Source organism: Musa acuminata, chromosome BXJ1-8 (genome assembly GCF_036884655.1).
Source record: "Musa acuminata AAA Group cultivar baxijiao chromosome BXJ1-8, Cavendish_Baxijiao_AAA, whole genome shotgun sequence".
Classification (NCBI taxonomy): domain Eukaryota; kingdom Viridiplantae; phylum Streptophyta; class Magnoliopsida; order Zingiberales; family Musaceae; genus Musa; species Musa acuminata.
Window position 1 is genome coordinate 47,612,871 of NC_088334.1, and position 18,661 is coordinate 47,631,531.

General features: G+C 39.3%; 2 protein-coding genes across 2 annotated transcripts; one reads left to right on the plus strand and one right to left on the minus strand.

The window, feature by feature from the left end:
- The first annotated feature begins 3,328 nt into the window (after positions 1 to 3,328).
- LOC135588349 (uncharacterized) lies at positions 3,329 to 5,868 on the plus strand. Its single transcript, XM_065080427.1, has 4 exons — positions 3,329 to 3,602; positions 3,686 to 3,839; positions 3,950 to 5,520; positions 5,601 to 5,868. The coding sequence occupies exon 3, from the start codon at positions 4,011 to 4,013 to the stop codon at positions 4,599 to 4,601; it is 591 nt and encodes a 196-aa protein (XP_064936499.1). The 5' UTR covers positions 3,329 to 3,602; positions 3,686 to 3,839; positions 3,950 to 4,010; the 3' UTR covers positions 4,602 to 5,520; positions 5,601 to 5,868.
- Positions 5,869 to 13,223: 7,355 nt separating this feature from the next.
- Positions 13,224 to 17,805, minus strand: LOC135588350 (type IV inositol polyphosphate 5-phosphatase 7-like). Its single transcript, XM_065080428.1, has 11 exons — positions 17,484 to 17,805; positions 17,234 to 17,321; positions 17,047 to 17,151; positions 16,446 to 16,943; positions 16,138 to 16,273; positions 15,698 to 15,891; positions 15,501 to 15,609; positions 15,197 to 15,345; positions 14,809 to 15,094; positions 14,640 to 14,713; positions 13,224 to 14,258 (listed from the first exon to the last, which is right to left on the minus strand). The coding sequence occupies exons 1-9, from the start codon at positions 17,605 to 17,607 to the stop codon at positions 14,872 to 14,874; spliced, it is 1,626 nt and encodes a 541-aa protein (XP_064936500.1). The 5' UTR covers positions 17,608 to 17,805; the 3' UTR covers positions 13,224 to 14,258; positions 14,640 to 14,713; positions 14,809 to 14,871.
- Positions 17,806 to 18,661: the final 856 nt, after the last annotated feature.

An 18,661-nucleotide genomic window follows, 5' to 3' on the forward strand; every position in this document is an offset into this window, starting at 1 on the left:
AGATAGATGCAAGTCACCTTAGATGACCTTCATAAGAAGACCCAGCAGGTCAACGATTGGCTTTTCTTTATTCAGTCAAACTTTGACTTGACTCCATGTCCAATATAATGACCCTTCGGGTGCTGTAGAGGCAACTCAGAGCTGGATTGATATGAATTCTTCCGAGAGCTTTTTAACTTTTTATTATCACTTATTTGCCTTTTGTTTTTGTGATTGTCTAATATATATACACCCAATCAGTAAGAGTAAATGACAGGTTGATATTGTAAAATATAATAAAACATCATTCTTGTCGATACTTAATGTAACTTTTTATCTTCTGGACATCAATCAATATTGAAATAAAAATTTATTATATTAAATCAGGTGTGGATATTGAGCTTTGATGGATGATGTCAGTGGTGGATTTTAAATGGTTGACCAGGACTTACACCAGGAACCTTTAGCCGTGCCTATGGTGCTTAGAGCACTCGGCGTGAGTCCTGAATGATCCTTTTGATGTTCATTCTAAAAGTGAATTAGGTAGTAGAGAGAAGGGTCTGATCTTGTTAATCGTATTCGCGCCGATCTTTTATAATCATCCTTCCATAATGATAAATATTTTAGAAAATATTAGAGAATTTTTTTTTTGTTAAGAATTTTGATTGACATGATATATTTACTGATTTTGTTCTCTTTTTTATGACAGATATGAGGCTTAATTGGGATGGAATAGTTTTTCTATAAAATTTTAACATGAATGATTAGGATAATGAATTTATAAAAATAATTGTGAGTTGAATTAGGTGGCTTCTTTGATCCATGCCTATTATTTTTGTGATTATTTTTAAATATAATTAGGACAGTACATATTGACTTGAAGAATATCGTCTCCACGTGATATTCAAGTTGAAAAAAAAAAGATAAAGGCTATCTTTCGTTAATTTGCCCAAGTGGATAAGGGTCTAAGATAGACATTTGCAATTATGAATTGAAAAAACTTGATCCGTGTGAGGAAAAATCCATCATGGTAAGAGACACAAGGCAAAATATGTCCGAGATGAGTAAGTTGAGAAAACCCAACTCGTACGAGAAGAAACACATTATAACTAGAGGCACAAAGCATGTAAGTGGAGAAAACCCAATCTATTTAAAAAAAAAATTCATGGTGAGAGGCATAAGACAAAGTATGCCTGAGGCACGTGAGTCAAGAAAACTAACCCACGTGAGAAAAAGTTCATTATGACAAAAAATACAAGGCAAAATATGTCTGAGATGCGGGAATTAGAAAAATTTGACTCACGTAAGAAAAAACTTGTCATGACGAAAGACACAAGGTAAAATATACCCAAGACGCATGAGTTAGGAAAATCTAACCCACATAAAAAGAAACTCATCATGATAAGCAGTACATAACAAAATGCACTCGATGTGAATCGAGAAAAACCAACCCTCGTCGGTGTTTGCACAACTCATAAAGGTCGAGAACCCTAACCCCTATCGACTTTCTTATGACACGGGGAGGTCAGGCAACCTCGACACCCATTAGCATCAAAAGGCATCGATGTTAGGTGGGTATCCCCGACTCTCATCAACGTTTGCTAGGTATATGAAGGTTGACGATTCTAGAAAGACACAAGTTGAGAAAGTTTGACCCTCCCCTCTCTTGTTGATTCAAGGATGTTAGGCACCGTGACCCCCCCTCATCGAGTCATGGAGGTCGGGTGCTCGACCTCACTCGCTATCAAGGTATGGAGGTTGAGTGTCCCAACCCCCTCGCTCCTCTATTTTCTCCTCCTCTAATTAGAGCATATACAACTATCTCTATAGTTCTTATAACTCGTCGACTAAGCACTCGTCAGCTATCACGAAAGACTTAAGCTTAAGAGGGACTTTCTTGGAGTTTTTCGATAAGAGGAGAGGGGAGAGCCTATCTCGGCTCTCCTTATTGACTTCCTCCGAGTAGAGACAAAATTCATTGGCAAAATTGTTAGACGTCATTTAATAACAAGTTCTTCAATGTATTTTGGCTCCTTCCCATCCTTTGAACGATCGTGACTACCATGGCTGACCATAAGGAAAGAGAGATACTAAACTTGTCTTATAATAAGCTTAATACAGTAATCAATTTATAGTTAGGCGGCCTTGACAGATTATAAAGCTCAAATCTCTCTATGGTTCTTTTCATCAAGTGGATGTTTGCTTTTGAAAAATATCAAGGATTTGAAATAGAAATCTCAACGGTTCCCCCGGTGCACGTATTAGATAAATTGACAACTATATTTCAGGATCTCTTTGAAAGAATTTTTGAAACGTACTTTTGATCGAAAGGAGAGATGAGGGTATAACAAATGATAAAGAGAATATCATCACTCATATAACTCCCAGGTGGAAAAAAAAATTAAAAAGATAAAGGTTATCCCTGTGCTCACGTGGACAAGGATATAAGATAGACAATTACAAGCTCTTTTCCTCCCTTCTCACCGAAAAGACTAATGAAAAATTATTAGAGATGTTTGAGAATTGTTTCTTTATAAAATATTTTATTTTTTTTATGATTATATAGAAAGATTTATTTTTAGAAGCAGAAATCATTTTTCGATCGCTTAACATCCACGTATACCGATTTCAGATTAGCAACGTAGATATCGAAAAAATTAGGTTAAAATCTACCGCAATATCGATCGTGACCTCTAGAACAAATCGATGTTGGTACCTCTATTGTGTCTTAGTACATGATCTTAACTATATTGGGTTGATCAGAACTTCGGTAATATCTTTCAATAATGCACATCTATTGTGTCTTAGTACCCGTGTTTTGGGGAGACGTCGTCATGCAACGAGGACCAACCAAAAGCGGGCCCGTCCCCGCCATAATAGAGATGGACCCCATAACCCCTGCCCGTGAAATATCTGTACCTGATGGTGTCATTTTTAATAAAAAGGAGAACACCACTACGAAAGCATACGGTAGTTGTTCACCCACCTAGCCGTCGCTCTCCCACGCGGGCCCCATGTTGCGTCGCCTCTGTCGTCCGTGCTTCATTCCCGGAGGGCCGTGTGGGTACGCAAGACTGGCGTCGGACTAGTTTCCCTCTTTTATTCAACATCGATAATTGTTGCTGCAGTAGTGGCATGACTGCAAATTAATCGAACTCGTTGGACATTTCTTTGAAGGTCTTCACTTGTATGCGACGTCGTCTCATGCACGGTATCTGACGGTCCACGGGGACAAATGAACGGTGGATCAATTGTCCGCCTAAAATTATCTATGCTGATATCTCTACATTCCTTTCCAGGAGCGGATGCCTGCGTTGATGCTTCGCAGAATTTAAATCCAGCTTAGGCACGGTTCAGATCCAGGGTTGGTTCCGGGTCTCAAGCTCGCCTCCGAGGAAGACGACCAACGGGCTGCAAACTCCTGCTCCACTTCGCCAGATTTCTCCCCCGAACCCATCTCATCTCCCTCTCGGTCGGTCGCGTTCGCTATCCGATCGTCCTCGTGGTTTTCGCGGAGTTTTTGGTAGCTTCTGTGGTGGTTCCCGCTGGAGAAATTCGGATCTCGGTTCTTCACCGATCGAACCCGAGGACATCAGGCGTCTCCCTGTTCTTTCGATGAATCGGTGAGCTTAGGTCTGCGATTTGGATCTTTACTTGTTTTTATTCTAGAGATCTGATTTTTTTGTTGCTCGATCTGTCATTTCAGGGTCCAGTTTGTTCGGATCCACTGGCGAGGGTGAAAAAAAAAAGGTTTTGACGGGTTCTTCCGCGGGTGGATTGGGAAATTCGTTGACAGAAGAATCTCTTGGCTCTACTGTGCCATTTTCTTTGTTGTGATCTGATAAACTAGAGCTTACAAGGTATGGTGTTAGATCCTGAGGGTCCGATGATAGTTTAGGACGATACGGACTGCTTTCCTTGTGGATCAGTGCCTTTCACGTATGATCGTTACCTACTTTTCATTTTATAGGTTTTCACTGTGTTTCGTATCGGGGTGACTAGCTTGGTTGCAAAAATTTCGTCTTTTGGAGATGGAGACACTAGTTGCGGTTGGTCATCATCGGAGCCAATATTGCAGCAGGAGCAAGCCACGGATCACGGATCATTTCGGTTCCTCGCCTCCGAGAGGCTTCAAAGGGATCAATTGCCGAACCTTTCAGTCTGGTGTGGCTATTCTGCCGTCGCCTCCCACGAAAGATTTCTTTTTTAATGGCTATTCGGAACCCAAATCTCCTGTCTATTATTCGGAACCTCCCAAAAGAAGTAGGAGGACCAAACCCATCCCTATTAACCCCGTGCCGACTCCTAAAGAAGCCACCTTTGCCGATGACTTTTCATGCTCTGAGCTGTGGGCTGGGCCTGCCTACTCGAACTCACCCCCTCCTAGTTCGTTGCCCATCCCTAAATTTTCCCTTCGACAGAAGCGCAGTATGTCCCTTGAAATCCCAGTTCCGAAATCTGAGGTCACATTCCAACCTATATCAAGATCAGCCCCGTCTTCTCCCTCCAGAGAGGCCACTACTTCCATCAATGACTTCCTTAACAACGCCACTGCTACTTCCACTGCCACTGCCACGGAGACCTTAAGACGAATTCTCCACTTGGATATCGTTGATGACTGAGTTTTGTATATATATGTCTGCTGCTTTGACCTGTACAGGTGGTCGTGAATAACTTGGTGGCTAGCTTATGCCTTTGCATGTTAACTGGGTTTCTCTAGGTCACATTGCTGGGCTGTTGGTGGTTGAATTTGATACAAATTAGGGAATTCTGTGGAAGTTCGGGATGAAGAATATTGGATAATTCACTTAATCTAGAGTGTAGTTAAGGAATATGATGGTTTAGAAGGAGTTGCTGGAAGATAGAGCGAGTGAGCTAGCAAAGACATCAACTTACAGCTAGTGTTACCCGTAATCTTCACTTCTCTCTGGCAATTAGGATGTTGAAGTATCACTCAATATTGTGTCTCAGTAGCTTGTATTTGGGCCGGTCTTCCTTTAGATTTTATGTATATCCTGTAGGTTTAGTAAAGTGCTTTTATCATGTTATCAAACTTGTAGGAGTGCCTTTAGGATCTATCGCCATTGTTCTAGCAGAACTTGCTTTCTGCTAGTGGGCCTCTCTTTTATGTTAATTTTAGTTTTTCTCTTGTTTCCCGCCCCCTTCTTTCCCCTATTTGCTATCACTCTTCAGCTAACTTCGAAGGCAGTGGTGTCAGAGTTCTCCTTCCACTTCTTCAGGTTTTTTTCGGATGAAGAAGCTGGACGGGATGGAACCATGATTTCCATAGTCTTGCCTTCTCTACTACATACAAGTACAGATGTCAGTTGTCTTTGTATCTGCTTCTCTTATTTATAGTTATATTAGTTTGCCTCCTCAGACTTAGAAGGGAAAAGTGTCTCAGTGTAGATTTAGTTATTTAGCTTCTGTTTTAGATCGTCAACCATGTTGGTCTTTGGTAACTCTGGTTTGTGAAACCATGTCATCAACGAGGCGCCTAGATCATGTGCATGAGGCAGCTGAACTTGTGAGCACCGCAAGGTACCATATTGCAGTTCATCTTCTTTGTATTCAATTCTTTGTGCATCTTCTAACTGTTATCTTTGTTTCTGCTATAATAGGTGACTGAAGAATAGAAACCTGAGTAGACATGTTACTTCAGCAAGATAATAAATGGTGAAGCAAGCATATCATATGGTGTTGGGGTTTTACACTAGGTAATATAGCTTGTGTCGTTGCCATCATGTATTTCATTGCTGTCTGTAAGCAGTGATGTTTGTCTTTGTTAGTTGTAATGTTGTGCTGTTGAGGACACTAATTGTCCCACCCAATAGAAAAACTAGTGTTGATTATGTGATGAAAGTAATATTTCATTTCTTATTAGCATCAGTTCAGTTGTAAAACTCCTTTTGATATCTATTGCATGCAATCAAGTGTAACACTTTTCAGCTACATAACATTTGAAGCACCAATGCCTCCTCCCATTTTCCAAGTTCTCTAGCAAGTGAAGATAATAAGATTTCCATGGTAGTCTTAGAAAACCATTGTGAGTTCATTAAGCCAAGAGCTTTTAAATTAATTAAATCATAAGTCATGATCCATAGATAGATAAATCATAAGGCATAAATTTTAAATTCATGAAATTGAAGGTTAATTGTAGACTCTTTTTTTTAATTAATTATTTTAAGTATTTTAATTTTTATATTTTTAAAAATTATATTAAAGTTTTTATATTTATAAAAATAAAATATTTAATGAAAATATGATTTATGATACTGATTCTGTTTCATTTTGATTTATTATCGTGTGAAAAAATATTATTATGTGAGAAAAATATTAATTTATCATTTATATAAAGATTGAAATATTAAAAATAATTAATTTTAAAAATAATATATAATTAATTTTAAAATTAGATTGTTTTCCATATATGACAATAATATTGGAACATCCATCAAGTCATACCCAATAAATTTTGGGGGCAAAGAGCGCTTCAAAATCATCATAGGCCACAACTTTCTCTTCGACCAATCAATTAAGTACCACATGGTTCTTATATAATATTTTGGGGTTTAGGTTGCTTGTTTAATTGCCTACATACATAAGTCCATCATAAGATATTATCACATCTACCCAGAGATGAGTTGGAGGCCAAGGCCGTGGCCCCCATTTTGTATGTGATCGATATTAAGAATCAACATTTCGCATTCTCTAGGTGAGCAATCATTGAGGTGCAAGCTGTCTTGTGGATGAAATGCCCACTCAATTTCTTATGATACTTGTCAGCACAATCAAGTCTTGCAGTATATATATATATGATCCATTAGATTTACTTACTAAAAGCTAAAGGCTTGAGTCTTCAATTAAAACATAGCGCATTAACATGATAATGATGTAATAGATTCACTTATCAAGAATTAATGATTTAAGATCTCATCCAATAATTTGAATATATATATATATATATAATTAAAATACCAATTTATTTATGACGTGCCAAACCTATTTGCTGAAGGCTAACGACTCCAAATATCACCTGGAAATCTTATCTATCAAATTAAAACTGTGTTAGAATAATTTTATAATATTTAAAACATATCATTCCGAGTCAGTAAAGGTTACTTGCTTAAAATCTCATTTATTGAATTTTAACTTAATATATTGATGTAATAATAATATACAAACTGTCTCCACCAAATTAAATTTCCCCTTGAATGTTTATCCTTATTAAAAAAATACAATCAAATAAGCAATATAAATATAATCGTTATTTTATTAGCGTGGACGTAAACAAAAGATATTATATATTCAAATGTTTTCCCTCTCTACCGATCCTTTATTGGGTTCAATTTCATCGCACCCACGAAATCTGAGCATACCGCGTTAGACCGGACTCGAACCCTCGTTTCCATTTCCTCCCCTGATTCAGAGGCCTTCCAACCCTGTTGACATCGCAATCTTCTGCCCACCTCCGAGTTAGAATTCATCAGTCCTCTCCTCCTCCTCCTCCTCCTCCTAATCCGATCTTCCTCTCCCGATGGGCTCACTCTCGTACGATGCCGGACTGCCGCACTTGGTTTCCACCTTAATAATCAAGGGTAAGAGTTTGTTTTTGCTTGTTATGAGTGGAAAATGATCTTTTATTTGCTTGAAAAAGGAAAAGGACATCTACTCATTGTGATTCATGTTGTCGATATTGAATGCCAATGTAGCGATTGTAGATTTTAGCTATACCATCTTCTTGCTTATCGCTTCATTTAGTGGGTCTGTGTCAGGATTCAATTTCTTTTTTGGATTGCTTTGTTCGATTACTAGACCGATTTGCATGTGCAAGGTTGATTTTGTGATGGAACACTCGTGGTCTGTTCGTGTCAGTAAAATGGGGCACGGACCTTATGTTCTTCCTGTACATTCGTGGTCGAGCGATGCAATTATATGTTCATGAAATATGAGAATTGTTATTTCAGAAAGATAGATGCTTAGCAATATGATGATGTTGGCTGAAAGATCATTAGACAAAAATTACAGGCATTTGGTTATTTCATATTCATCTAGACAAAAATTACAGATCGGTGTTTGTTAAGCATACTAATTCACCGTGAATGGTTTCCACTCGATCAGTGTCTGTTTAGTATACTGATTCTGTTCTTGTGCAGTTTCTTTAATATTCATAGCTATGGCCTCATCCAGCAAAGCACTGAAACTCCCCTTATCATTTTCTGGTCCAGATTAACAAAGGTTTGTTTCTGGACACATAAATTTCTGCACATTTGTTACTAGACCCCATTTGTCATGCTGCTTCATACAATGGTTCTCATAGTGTTTAGGCACATCAGTTATCGTGGCATTAGTTGACAAGTTCAGATGTTTAACCTGTTTGCTTCCTTATTTTCTGCCAAGTTTATCAGGTTTTTCTTTAGCAAACCTCTTTGGCCAATCGAAAGACATTACATGCTGTGATTTAGGTGGGGTTGTTTATTATTTTGACAGGGACTTCAATCTTACATCTGCAACAGCCAGGCAAAGAGGAGTATTGGAGTTTCTAAATTTCAGGTATTTATTTATCAGGTGAAACCCTGTTCAGAATACAATTTTTCCAGTGCAGACAATATAGAATCTTTTTCTCCTCCCAAGTCATGTTTAACCTAAATACCACTTGCATTTCTTGTATACTTGCCATGGATGCACTAAGTTTTTATTAGAAGCAAAACTAACATCCAGGAATCAATTGTTTCTCTTGTTTTTAAACTACTTTAGCCGTTCATTATTGGATGTATAACTAGAGAGGTCGGTGCCATCACTTTTTTTGTTGTAGGTACTTTGTGCACATATTGGTCATTTTAAGTGTGTGCTCACCTTTTAGCATGTCAGCGAGATGCAATGTCAAGTTTCTGCACATTGATCACTCTTGTCTCACTCAGCTCATCCAAAGTTCTAACCACAATTAAGACCTTATTAGCCAAAATTATCAAGTGTCAACCCTGCCCAAGGTATCCATCACAATCTTTTGTATACTGTTCTGTACCATGTACAGGCCTTTCATATGCAAGCCTAATATTACAAATTTGAAGAACTTTATCTTAAGGTGTGTTTTACTTTTCCAGATGGGTTTTTGGTTTTATGATGTACGAACCAAACAGAAATTTTGGTTTTATTACTGATTCTCCTGTAACCTCGAATGCTTTCAGTACTTGTATGACCATATCTTCAGGAATCATGATGCCTGGCAACATGAAGAACATGTTTTTTGTTGATTAGCTGGAAGTTGAGGCTTAAGAGGTGGTCTCATATATTGGTATTATTGTTGCTAGTTTAGACACTAAATGAGAATCAGGAAGAAAAAAAGACATGAATGAATAAGAAAGTGATTGCAGTGGACTGACCTCATTCACCAAAAAATAAGCAGATGCACATCTCTAGAAAGGGAAAATACTAGGGTTGTGAGAGCTGAGTGAATCAAGTTAGATGCTAGAAGATACATTGGTTCGATCATTTTGGTGTTATCTGCATTATCCTCAAGCCCAATTACTACTAAATTACTCTATCCTTACTGTCTTTTCTTTATAGTGTGATGCAAATGCCTAGAACACTTAATCCTACTTGTTGCACCAGCAATGATGATTATTAGTCGTGGTAAGGCCTCCCTGCAATGTCCACTGGATGATAACTGCTGTGGTACTTCGCCTTGTTGGAAATACCGAGGAAGAACTTTTGCAAAAGTCAACAAAAAGATGGTCAACTTTGGTATTTACTCGAACCATGTTTCTTGAAGTTTCTTATGTTACAATATCAGCTTTCAAATCTCTAAGATATGGTCTTCGTTTTTTTTTTTTACAAGGTCATCACTTGGACAGAGACATTGACCCTTGTGCACCGGATTTATCCCCCTTTTTCTTCACTTGGACATTGCACCAACCGGAGGGACCGAATCCCAAATGCGAGGTGACTTTCCCCTTCCAATCCTGGTGCCATTTCGTTTCTTTAAAGGTATTTTCATGTAGCAATTGCTTCTTTAAAGATTTTTTTTTGCAAAGAAAAAGATAAAGAAAATAGTGAATAATCACTGTCTCTTTTCCTTTTTCTTTTGTTTGGAGTAATATCTTGGTCCCAACAAAGTCCTGCCTTCTTTGGGATCCAACTTGAATCCCTTGGATTTCACCTGAGGCAACAAGTCCCAGCCACCGTCTTGGTCCACAGTTGCATCCCCTGGGGTCAACAAGCAGTGCCAGTGTGACTTGCCTTCTTTGGGATCTGGGAATTGACCCTCATAAAAGATGCACCCTGAGCTTGTTCAACCACAGCCTCTCACACGTGAACGTGAATATTTGTCATCCAACATGCATGGTTTTCAGGGACGCTCCGCCTCTGATGCTGTTTCTGCTTTTGATGTGATATGGTCCTCCTGCTTGCTTGCACCAAAAACCCTTCACGCCAGCAGCCAATCCCAGCTGAGCCAAATCTGGTTCTGCATCATCCATCTTCTCCGAGTGACCTGGTACTGCTCCTCTACTTGTTGGATTCCTCCCTCCAAGTGACTTGTGGACCTGGGCAATCGCAGCAGCATGTGACGTTATCGCTGGGTGCGTGGCCTCCACCCTTTAACTCGGCCATTAAGTTCTTGCCGGTGCACTGCTCTCTATTCCTGTGTTTGTCCCTGTCCCCGTCTTCAGGGGAAGTGTCCCTGATACCTTTCTCCACACGCAATATCCAGATTCCTCGGGCCCGACACTTTGTCGTGTCTCATGGTCGTTGGCCACAAAATACATCGAAAAAAATGGCTTTCTTACATTGACTTTCTTCGGAGGAAAAATGAGATTTATACACCATGCATAGGAAAAGAAGGCGCTATGCTTACTCGTTTTCCGTTTCCCCTCTTGTGTATTTTTCGTTTGCATCCCCTGGCTGGCTGCAGACAGGATTCTGGCTATATACATATGTACCCTTCCAGTATAGTATTAGAAGATAGATATTAATCTGAAGAGATATTATTGTTGTTTTTTTGTTTTCTTATTATTTTTTAGAAGAATTCTCTTAGCGACTCTAGGGGTGTGCATTGTGTCACATCCAAAGTTTGCTTCCTTTCATGCAGCAGGAGAAGCACTTGTTATCTTACAGCTACACGTAGGAGACATGCTTTTCTCTGCAACTGCACAAGTCAATCACCCTTGTTTACCCAGAACGGATTTTACTGAACTAGCAGGTTATGTCGTCTACTTGATGCACAGGTATGTGAATTGGATGCATTAGAAACATTAGTCAAGCCTGACTCATTCAATGTTTGGTGCGAGATGCATGGGTTGACTGAGTTACTTGTGCGCATGTCGAGGTTCTAGCGGGGATTCTTTGTATTTATTCGATCCAGTTAAGTTGGATTTGGATGCCTATAAAAAGTATATATATACGCAAATTAGGTTTGAAACATGTTTGAATATACTGGTAGTGTTCGTCGGGTTTGAAAGCGAGTGGAAAGATGTCTTTGGAATCAAGTTATGGGGTTTTTCATGTGTATGGGTAGAAAAATGAGACTGGAGTTGGATTTTGATAGGTTTGAATTTTTGGATAGTTAATATGAGTTTAATAACAAATGGTGTGAAATTCTTGGCGATCCTTCCTATTGTCATTGTCACTTGTTGCTGAAGTGAATAGAGCTTACAAAAATTATCCAGTATCTTCAACCAAAAGATGTTCCAAATTTTAACAATTGTTTTCTTTTCACCTTTTAATTGGCAACTGTTGAAAGTTTAAGATTCTGATTTTACTTGAAAGTGAATTCTGTTTATCGTTTGGGCAATGATTTTAGGAATGATAACGAGTAGAAACATTTTTTTTGTTGATTTATTTTGAATTTAAATCTGAATTTGAGTTTGAATCTGACTATCTGAACTCATTCCAAACCTATTCAATAGTACCCAAACTCGATTTAAGCAGATTAAACAAATGGAATTGTCTAAATCATAACATATTATTATTGTTATTTAATCTGAATTTGTTTGGTACTCATAAATTTTATCACATCTGACGAACTACTTAGGCACCTCTATTCTTATCTAACTTGGGTATCTATTCTTCTAATAGAATGTCTAAAATGTATCAGATCCGATTCAAATGGGTTGAAATTCTCGTATACTGGAAAAATGAAAGCTGATCCACCATCATCCCTAATGATGATTGTTAATATTGCAGTATGGATAGTAGGACATCTGCGGAGGATAACCTCAAAAGAAGGAAGATTAGAAATTGATGTGATAGTTATCTGCCATTGGGACTGGCTTATACACCATTCAGAGACAAATCTAGGAATCTCAAACTCCTAGATTTGGAATAAATGGAGTGCTGAGGACCATCAACCTGGTCACAACTATGATGGTACCAGTGACTTGCGTATTAAAAGGAAAATTCTATAGGGTCAAAACTCTGCTGCATGACCATTCAGATGTTTTGCTCGAGGCCAATCTGTCACCATTTCACATGATTTATAGTCAAGCATCTCAATTAATCCTCGTTCCTGAACATGATCCAAATTAATTATTAGGTATTTTCCTTCTTTTCTTCATGGTTCTACTTGCTGTAAAGGGATTTTTTTGCATCCTCAGTCTTTTCAATCAATCTTCTCATGATTGTCATATCATGCTTTCTATACACACTTTTTTATTCTTCCAAACCTGTATGATGGGAGGGCAACACACAAGTCCATGGCACTGTGCTCACAGAATCCAGCTGACCAAGTCAATGATCATCACATTCATACAGTAACTTGTTTTGATAGCCCTATCAGTCCTTTGAACTACTACTTGATGTGATAAACCCCTATTGCTTCTAGGGAAGCAGTACTGAAGCTATTGATGTTACGTGTATATAGGATATGCTTTCTTTTACTAGCTTCCCATTGACACATATACGGATTAATATGTGAAACCAAATCATGACAGTTTGAATGAAATGGTGCCAGCATATTGCTTCAAGGATAATAGGCTGAGCATCTCACAATCGATCAAGATAATCTTAAAACAGACTCATGCTTTGGAGAATTAGTAACACTTGTTGCATCAATGTTTGATTAATACATATATTACAAGGGTGAACAATTAACCAACTACCAGCTTGCATATTTTGATTGTTCTTGACATTTCGAGTTCTGATTTTCTTGAGCTTGCATGTACTGGAATTACATGAAATATTGCTTACTTGCTGGAACAAGAAAGGTACTACAATTTGCTGCATTTCAGATCCCAAGTAATGTCATATTGTGCCAGAGATTAAGTGACGGTTTGGAAAGCCATGCTGCTTTTCTCTCTCTCTCTCTCTCTATATATATATATATAGTCTGACTTGTTATTCTTTCTGTTCTACTATGTTTTCTTTTAATGTTGTTCCACCTTCTATTTTGATTAGCAGTCAGCTTTATGCTATTAAATTGGCATAACTTTCTTCCATTTTCGTCCACAGCAAGTAAGTAGTAGTCCAACCATTAAGCATTCTGCTGATCAAGCTGACACTTTACACCATCAGCTAGAAACTGGGAGGGTCAATAGCCTGTCCTTTCTATTTGGTTGTACACTCTCAAGAATCTTCATCTGTTTTCTTAGATTGCTAAAAGAAGTCCCCAGGTGTTCCAACCGTACCTGTACTCCTACAGATTTTTATAGTTCTTGCAACACAAAAGAGGGAACAGTACCCAAGCAATCTGCAGAGGATATCAAAAGAATAACCTTTTCCAGGTGAAGATCATTGACCAAATCTCTTGCAACATGTCATATCCTACCTACACTTCCTCATCTCCAGTGCAGTGAGTGAGCATGCAGATTTCCAACTTACAAAATAGGAATAAGCATTGCAAACTTTATTATGTTTTGAACCCTCCTTTTCCCACCTCTAACTGCAAAATTTCCCCTGTATATCCACCCAACAAAAGTAAAAAAAAAATAAAAGAAGCTCTAAAAAGAGGGAAAAACCTGTGCATTTGATGGTCCACTGTTTTCATGTCAGTACTGATGAGCAATTATCAGCAACTCTCTTGTCATTTAGATTTGACATTTCTTCTTATGGATCAACATAGGAAGAATGTAACTTCCCTTCCACTGATTAATCCTTTGAAAAAGGACTGTTCAAATTATTGTGATCTCTCATGAATTAATAGGGTTGAACAAGCCTAGCCTGTTGGTATCCAAGGTGACAAGAAAGTAGTTAGATATATAGATTCTATATTAAAAAAACGTAAATTGAAAAGGAGTAACTGTTTGCCTGAGATTAATCTTCATGGGATGTCTTCTGCCATTATTCTGTGATGTCAAAACATTGGATCAAATCAGTTGGGAGTTCAAATATGTCACAAGCATGGAAGCAAGAAATCACAGTAGTGTGACCTTCATGCACTCTTTGAATTCGAATTTACAACTATTTGATAAAACTGACAATTTTAAAGTTCAGAAAATAGGATGAGACATAGTCAAAGCTGGGAAGAATCAATTGGTTGCTAGATAGAGATATGATGACAATTGCCTGTTTTCTTAAACAAATGAAAACTACATCCATGAATAATTTGAAATCGTGTTGAATTTAGTATAAATAAAAATTACTAGAGTTTGTTTAAATAAGCACCATGTATCTTGTGCTAATCTCTTCGACTTATTTCCAGTCCAATTTTTCTGCAGAAATCTTACCAGAAGATCATAGCAGACTGACTTTTAATTCAGTGATCGTGTTTGCTGTCAGCCTTCTCCCCCCAAATGTCTTCCTATGTATCAAGAAATATGAGCTATGAGAACAGACAAAACGCTTCAGTTATTCTCAAGTAACTGGAGACATTTTTGGAAGTGGAACTACAGGTACCTTTTCTGATTGAAGAGATTGGTTTAAAACCTTGTGTGAAGCATTCATGAACAGTTTCAATCTTTAAAAGAAGCAGAGTTCCGTATAACCACTTGAAAATGGCAAAAGCTCTTCGATGTCTACTTGAGCGCTAGAGCAATTCATGTTCTGTATTCGGCTATGATTAATCGACTCGACTTCTGCTGTAAAAATGCTAGAAACCGGTCTATGATCAGAGAACCTCGACTCTCCACGAACGTAAGAGAGCTGGTTGAGGCCTCTTCCATACCATAAGATACGATCGCACCTGCGAATTCAGACACTGCAATCAGCTTCACATGTCAGGTTAATAATAAGGTTAATACATTCCAAGCTATTATTTGGAGAATTGGCAGATCTTATTTGTAACCATGCAGGTGTTCGACGTTTCTCTTTAAGGTTCATGTCATCTCCAGTGTAGCGGTCTGAGTTGTTCGAGTACTTGTATGTGGGAGGGAAGTATATTTTTCCTTCATTCCAACCCTGGAAGACTCGGCCTGATCTTTGCTCTATCCGAAGCTGCATCAATTGGAGAAAAAGATATACAGATAAGTGATTCTTGATCACATGAAATATTCTTTGAAATGCCTTTTATGTAGATAGAGTAGACTGAAAGACGAAGCTCAAATAGAAACATGAAGTCATGTATGCTGTTGAGATTATTGCCTGGCTACCTGATCTTTTTCCAACAGTGCTTTCCAGTTACGCATCTCGACAAGAGCCTTCGCGGAGCGATATGAAAGAGCAATTCGGTAATTTAGATCTCCGAGCCAAATGATTCGACTGATCAGAACAAGAGCAGAAGAAATATATGTCATTTTTGCAACATAATCGAGTATTTCTTTTACGACTGGATAGGAGACAGGCTTACTCATGCTCAGGGATGGTTTCAGGTGATCTCTCATCACAAAACCCATGAACCGGAGGGAACCTGGTCTTCCTCAGGATCTCCATGACATCAGAGTTCCTCCGCAGCTCATCACCATCCTTCTGCCCAGAACTCAAATGGCTGCAGATGAAGCAGAAGCTTGTTTGGTGCAAAGACATGCTAATCGAAATCGAACCCTGGAAGAAACAGGTTTAAGAATCCTCCAAGTAATGTGCTGTTCATGCGTTTCATGAAAGGATCACTTGCAGCTGGCATGATGCATGACCAACACAAAGACAGGTATTTTATTTGCATATGAGGACCAGGAATTGCTTTCATTTCTGCTCACTATATATATGTATAACACTATGAAATTGTGGAATAGCTAAATCAACATTTGAGAAATATACAACAAAATCCAACAAAACCTCATCGTCTCTTACCTTGTTCCCAAGATAACCCATCAATCCTCTACCAACGCAAGAGACCTTCAAGTTCCTTATGCTGTCTCTCGTGTCTCCTCTCACCCAAATGGTGAGAAATATTCCCACCATCTGCTTGCTCGCCACTAAACAATACCTGGAATAGCCACACAGGTACAACTTTTGAGATCGATCATCAGAATCGGATGTCTATAATGAAGAAGACAATTCCTTGTGTTCTAATATATGAGTTCTTATATTTATTTTGATGAAATTAACTCCGAATTCTCAGATAGCAGATGGAACTTTCTTGGCCTCCGAGGTGTTACCTCGAATGCCCTGCTCTCTCCCTGTCCTCTATCGAGGAGGAAGCTCCGTAGCCATACGACACCGGCGAGCAGTATGCGGTTGTGCCAGGTGAGTAATCCCCACTAATATTCTCGTCATCAGATGACCCGCCCCATCGATAGTTGGGGTCGTAGTCACTCGGCCTGTTTGCGAAGATGACCCGATCACAGACACTGTGCCGACGATCCAGCCTTGGCTGTGGAGCCAGAATATCTCCATCGATTCTCAAGCTTCGACTCAAGGACTGGAAGGAACGACGGTGGAACAAGTTCCTTTGCCTCATCGATGCGCCCTCGAAGTCATCATCCAGCTCCACAACTGGGTTGGGAAGAGGGGAAGGTGTTCGGTAGCTGCCGCTGCTGCTATTGCCCGGAAGATTGTTCAGTGCCTTCCTGATGAGAGCTATCCATTTCTTCGCAGGTGCATTGTCCTCTGTTCCGAGAACGTTTCCCGCACTGAGAGGTACAATTTCCTGAAACCTGAGATGCCCAAAGAAACAACTTCACTTCACAGGGTGCTTTGATCATCCCCACCTTTGAGCTACTCAAGTGCGAGGAAGATGCACAAGGGTGAGGCACGTACCCCAGGACATATATGTCTGCGGCAGGTGAGGTGTGGAGCCAATCATCAAGGTTCAGATTACTCGGTGGGGATTTCCCACCTACATTCCATGTTGCTGCAAAGATCCTAGCCCGGGAATAGAGGTAAGCAGTTTACGGTTGCATTTCATACTCGAAGATCGTTTGCTCTGTTACTAGTTCTAAGGTACCTGTAGTGGAGAGTTTCTGTGACTTCAGCTGCATCAAGATCGATCTTTCCTCGTCGAGCTTGATCTCGGTTCTTCCTGGACAACCTCTCTGAGGAAATCAAGCAAAAAATTTGAGTGACACAAGGAGGAAGAATGTGAAGCAAGAAGGACGATTCAGAGCAAGCTGTGAAAGGGAACAGAAGAGAAGAAAGCAACTGTTTTCGTGTGGTACAAAGCTGCTAGACTGAGAGGGTGGGGGGTACTGTTTAACCTATTTTGCTTTTCTTGACAGAGTGTGCTTCCGTCCCGGTGATGCTGCCCCGCCATTCCTCACCACCTCCTGAAAAGAACACACACATCAAAGAAAAAGAAGAAAGCAAGGCTGTGTTTTGCATGCATTAGTGTGCATCAATCAGGCCCATGATCTTGGAAATTTGGACACCATCTTTTTCTTTTGCTGTATGCGGAGAGAGCAATTGACAGTGATCAGACAATAAGCAGAGAACCCAACGAGACATTTTTCATGTCCTTGTAACATGAAATGAGCAGAAATATAACAGAACCAAAGAACACAATAGCAGAAGTGAAAGAGTGACCAGAGGCAGACATCTACCTCTACCAAAATCATCCGAACGCAAGTCCTGAGCTTTGCTCTTGATGTTGAACCATCTTCTGACAAAGGACTTGGACCATGAAAGCTGCTCTCAAGCCCGCGAAAGGAGGAAAAGAAGAAGAAAAAGAGTAAGAATCAGTAATCCATGGAGCTCGGTGGCTAAGAAGGTAACACATTGATTCAAAACCCTTCGAAACAAACCCTGCTTTTCTTTGAAGTCCCATCTTTCATTGTTTCAGAATGGCCTCATGCAGCTGAACAAATGCTTGGCTACAGCTCTTCAGGCATCAAAAAGGAATGAAATGCGGTAAGCGTAATCTTTTGGTTGGAGTGATATTGTTGCCTCCCAAAGAAGAACAGAATCAAGAAAAAGAAGCCATTCTATTGGATGCTTCCAGAGAAGCAGTTAGCAAAGCAGAAATCTTGATGGAAAACAAAGAAACAGATTCCTTACTTCCCTCCCGATCTACTTAGGAGTTAATTCCAGCATCTAGCAAGCCCGAAAGAAGGAGACAAGATCACTGCCAGATTTGGTTTAGGAAAAGAAAATAAAAATGTGATCTTTTCCTCTTCCCCCAGATGGGTTTTGGTGTGGTGACTCAAAGAAAGAAAGAAAGAAAGAAGCAAGCGAAGAAACAGGGATTTGAGAAGATTGGATTTTGGAGAGGAAGAAGAGTGCAGAAACAGCTAAGAGAAAGTAGGAAGATACGGAGAACGAGAATGGATGAAGGCAAAGAGAGGGAGGGAGCACTCTCTTCTTCAAATCCTTGCTCCTAGGAGTTGATTAAAGTATCCAATTGCAAGAGAATAAAGTGTTCACAGAGGCCGCCCATCTC

What these genes read in the sequence shown, in the direction of transcription:
- LOC135588350 (XM_065080428.1), bottom strand. Translation starts at nt 17,607, where the DNA reads ATGCAAAACACAGCCTTGCTTTCTTCTTTTTCTTTGATGTGTGTGTTC. An exon ending in GAGAGAGCAGGGCATTCGAG is followed by an intron (nt 16,274 to 16,445) that starts GTAACACCTCGG and finishes TGGCTATTCCAG; the next exon opens with GTATTGTTTAGTGGCGAGCA. An exon ending in AAACGTCGAACACCTGCATG is followed by an intron (nt 15,095 to 15,196) that starts GTTACAAATAAG and finishes CTGAATTCGCAG; the next exon opens with GTGCGATCGTATCTTATGGT.
- LOC135588349 (XM_065080427.1), top strand. Translation starts at nt 4,011, where the DNA reads ATGGAGACACTAGTTGCGGTTGGTCATCATCGGAGCCAATATTGCAGC.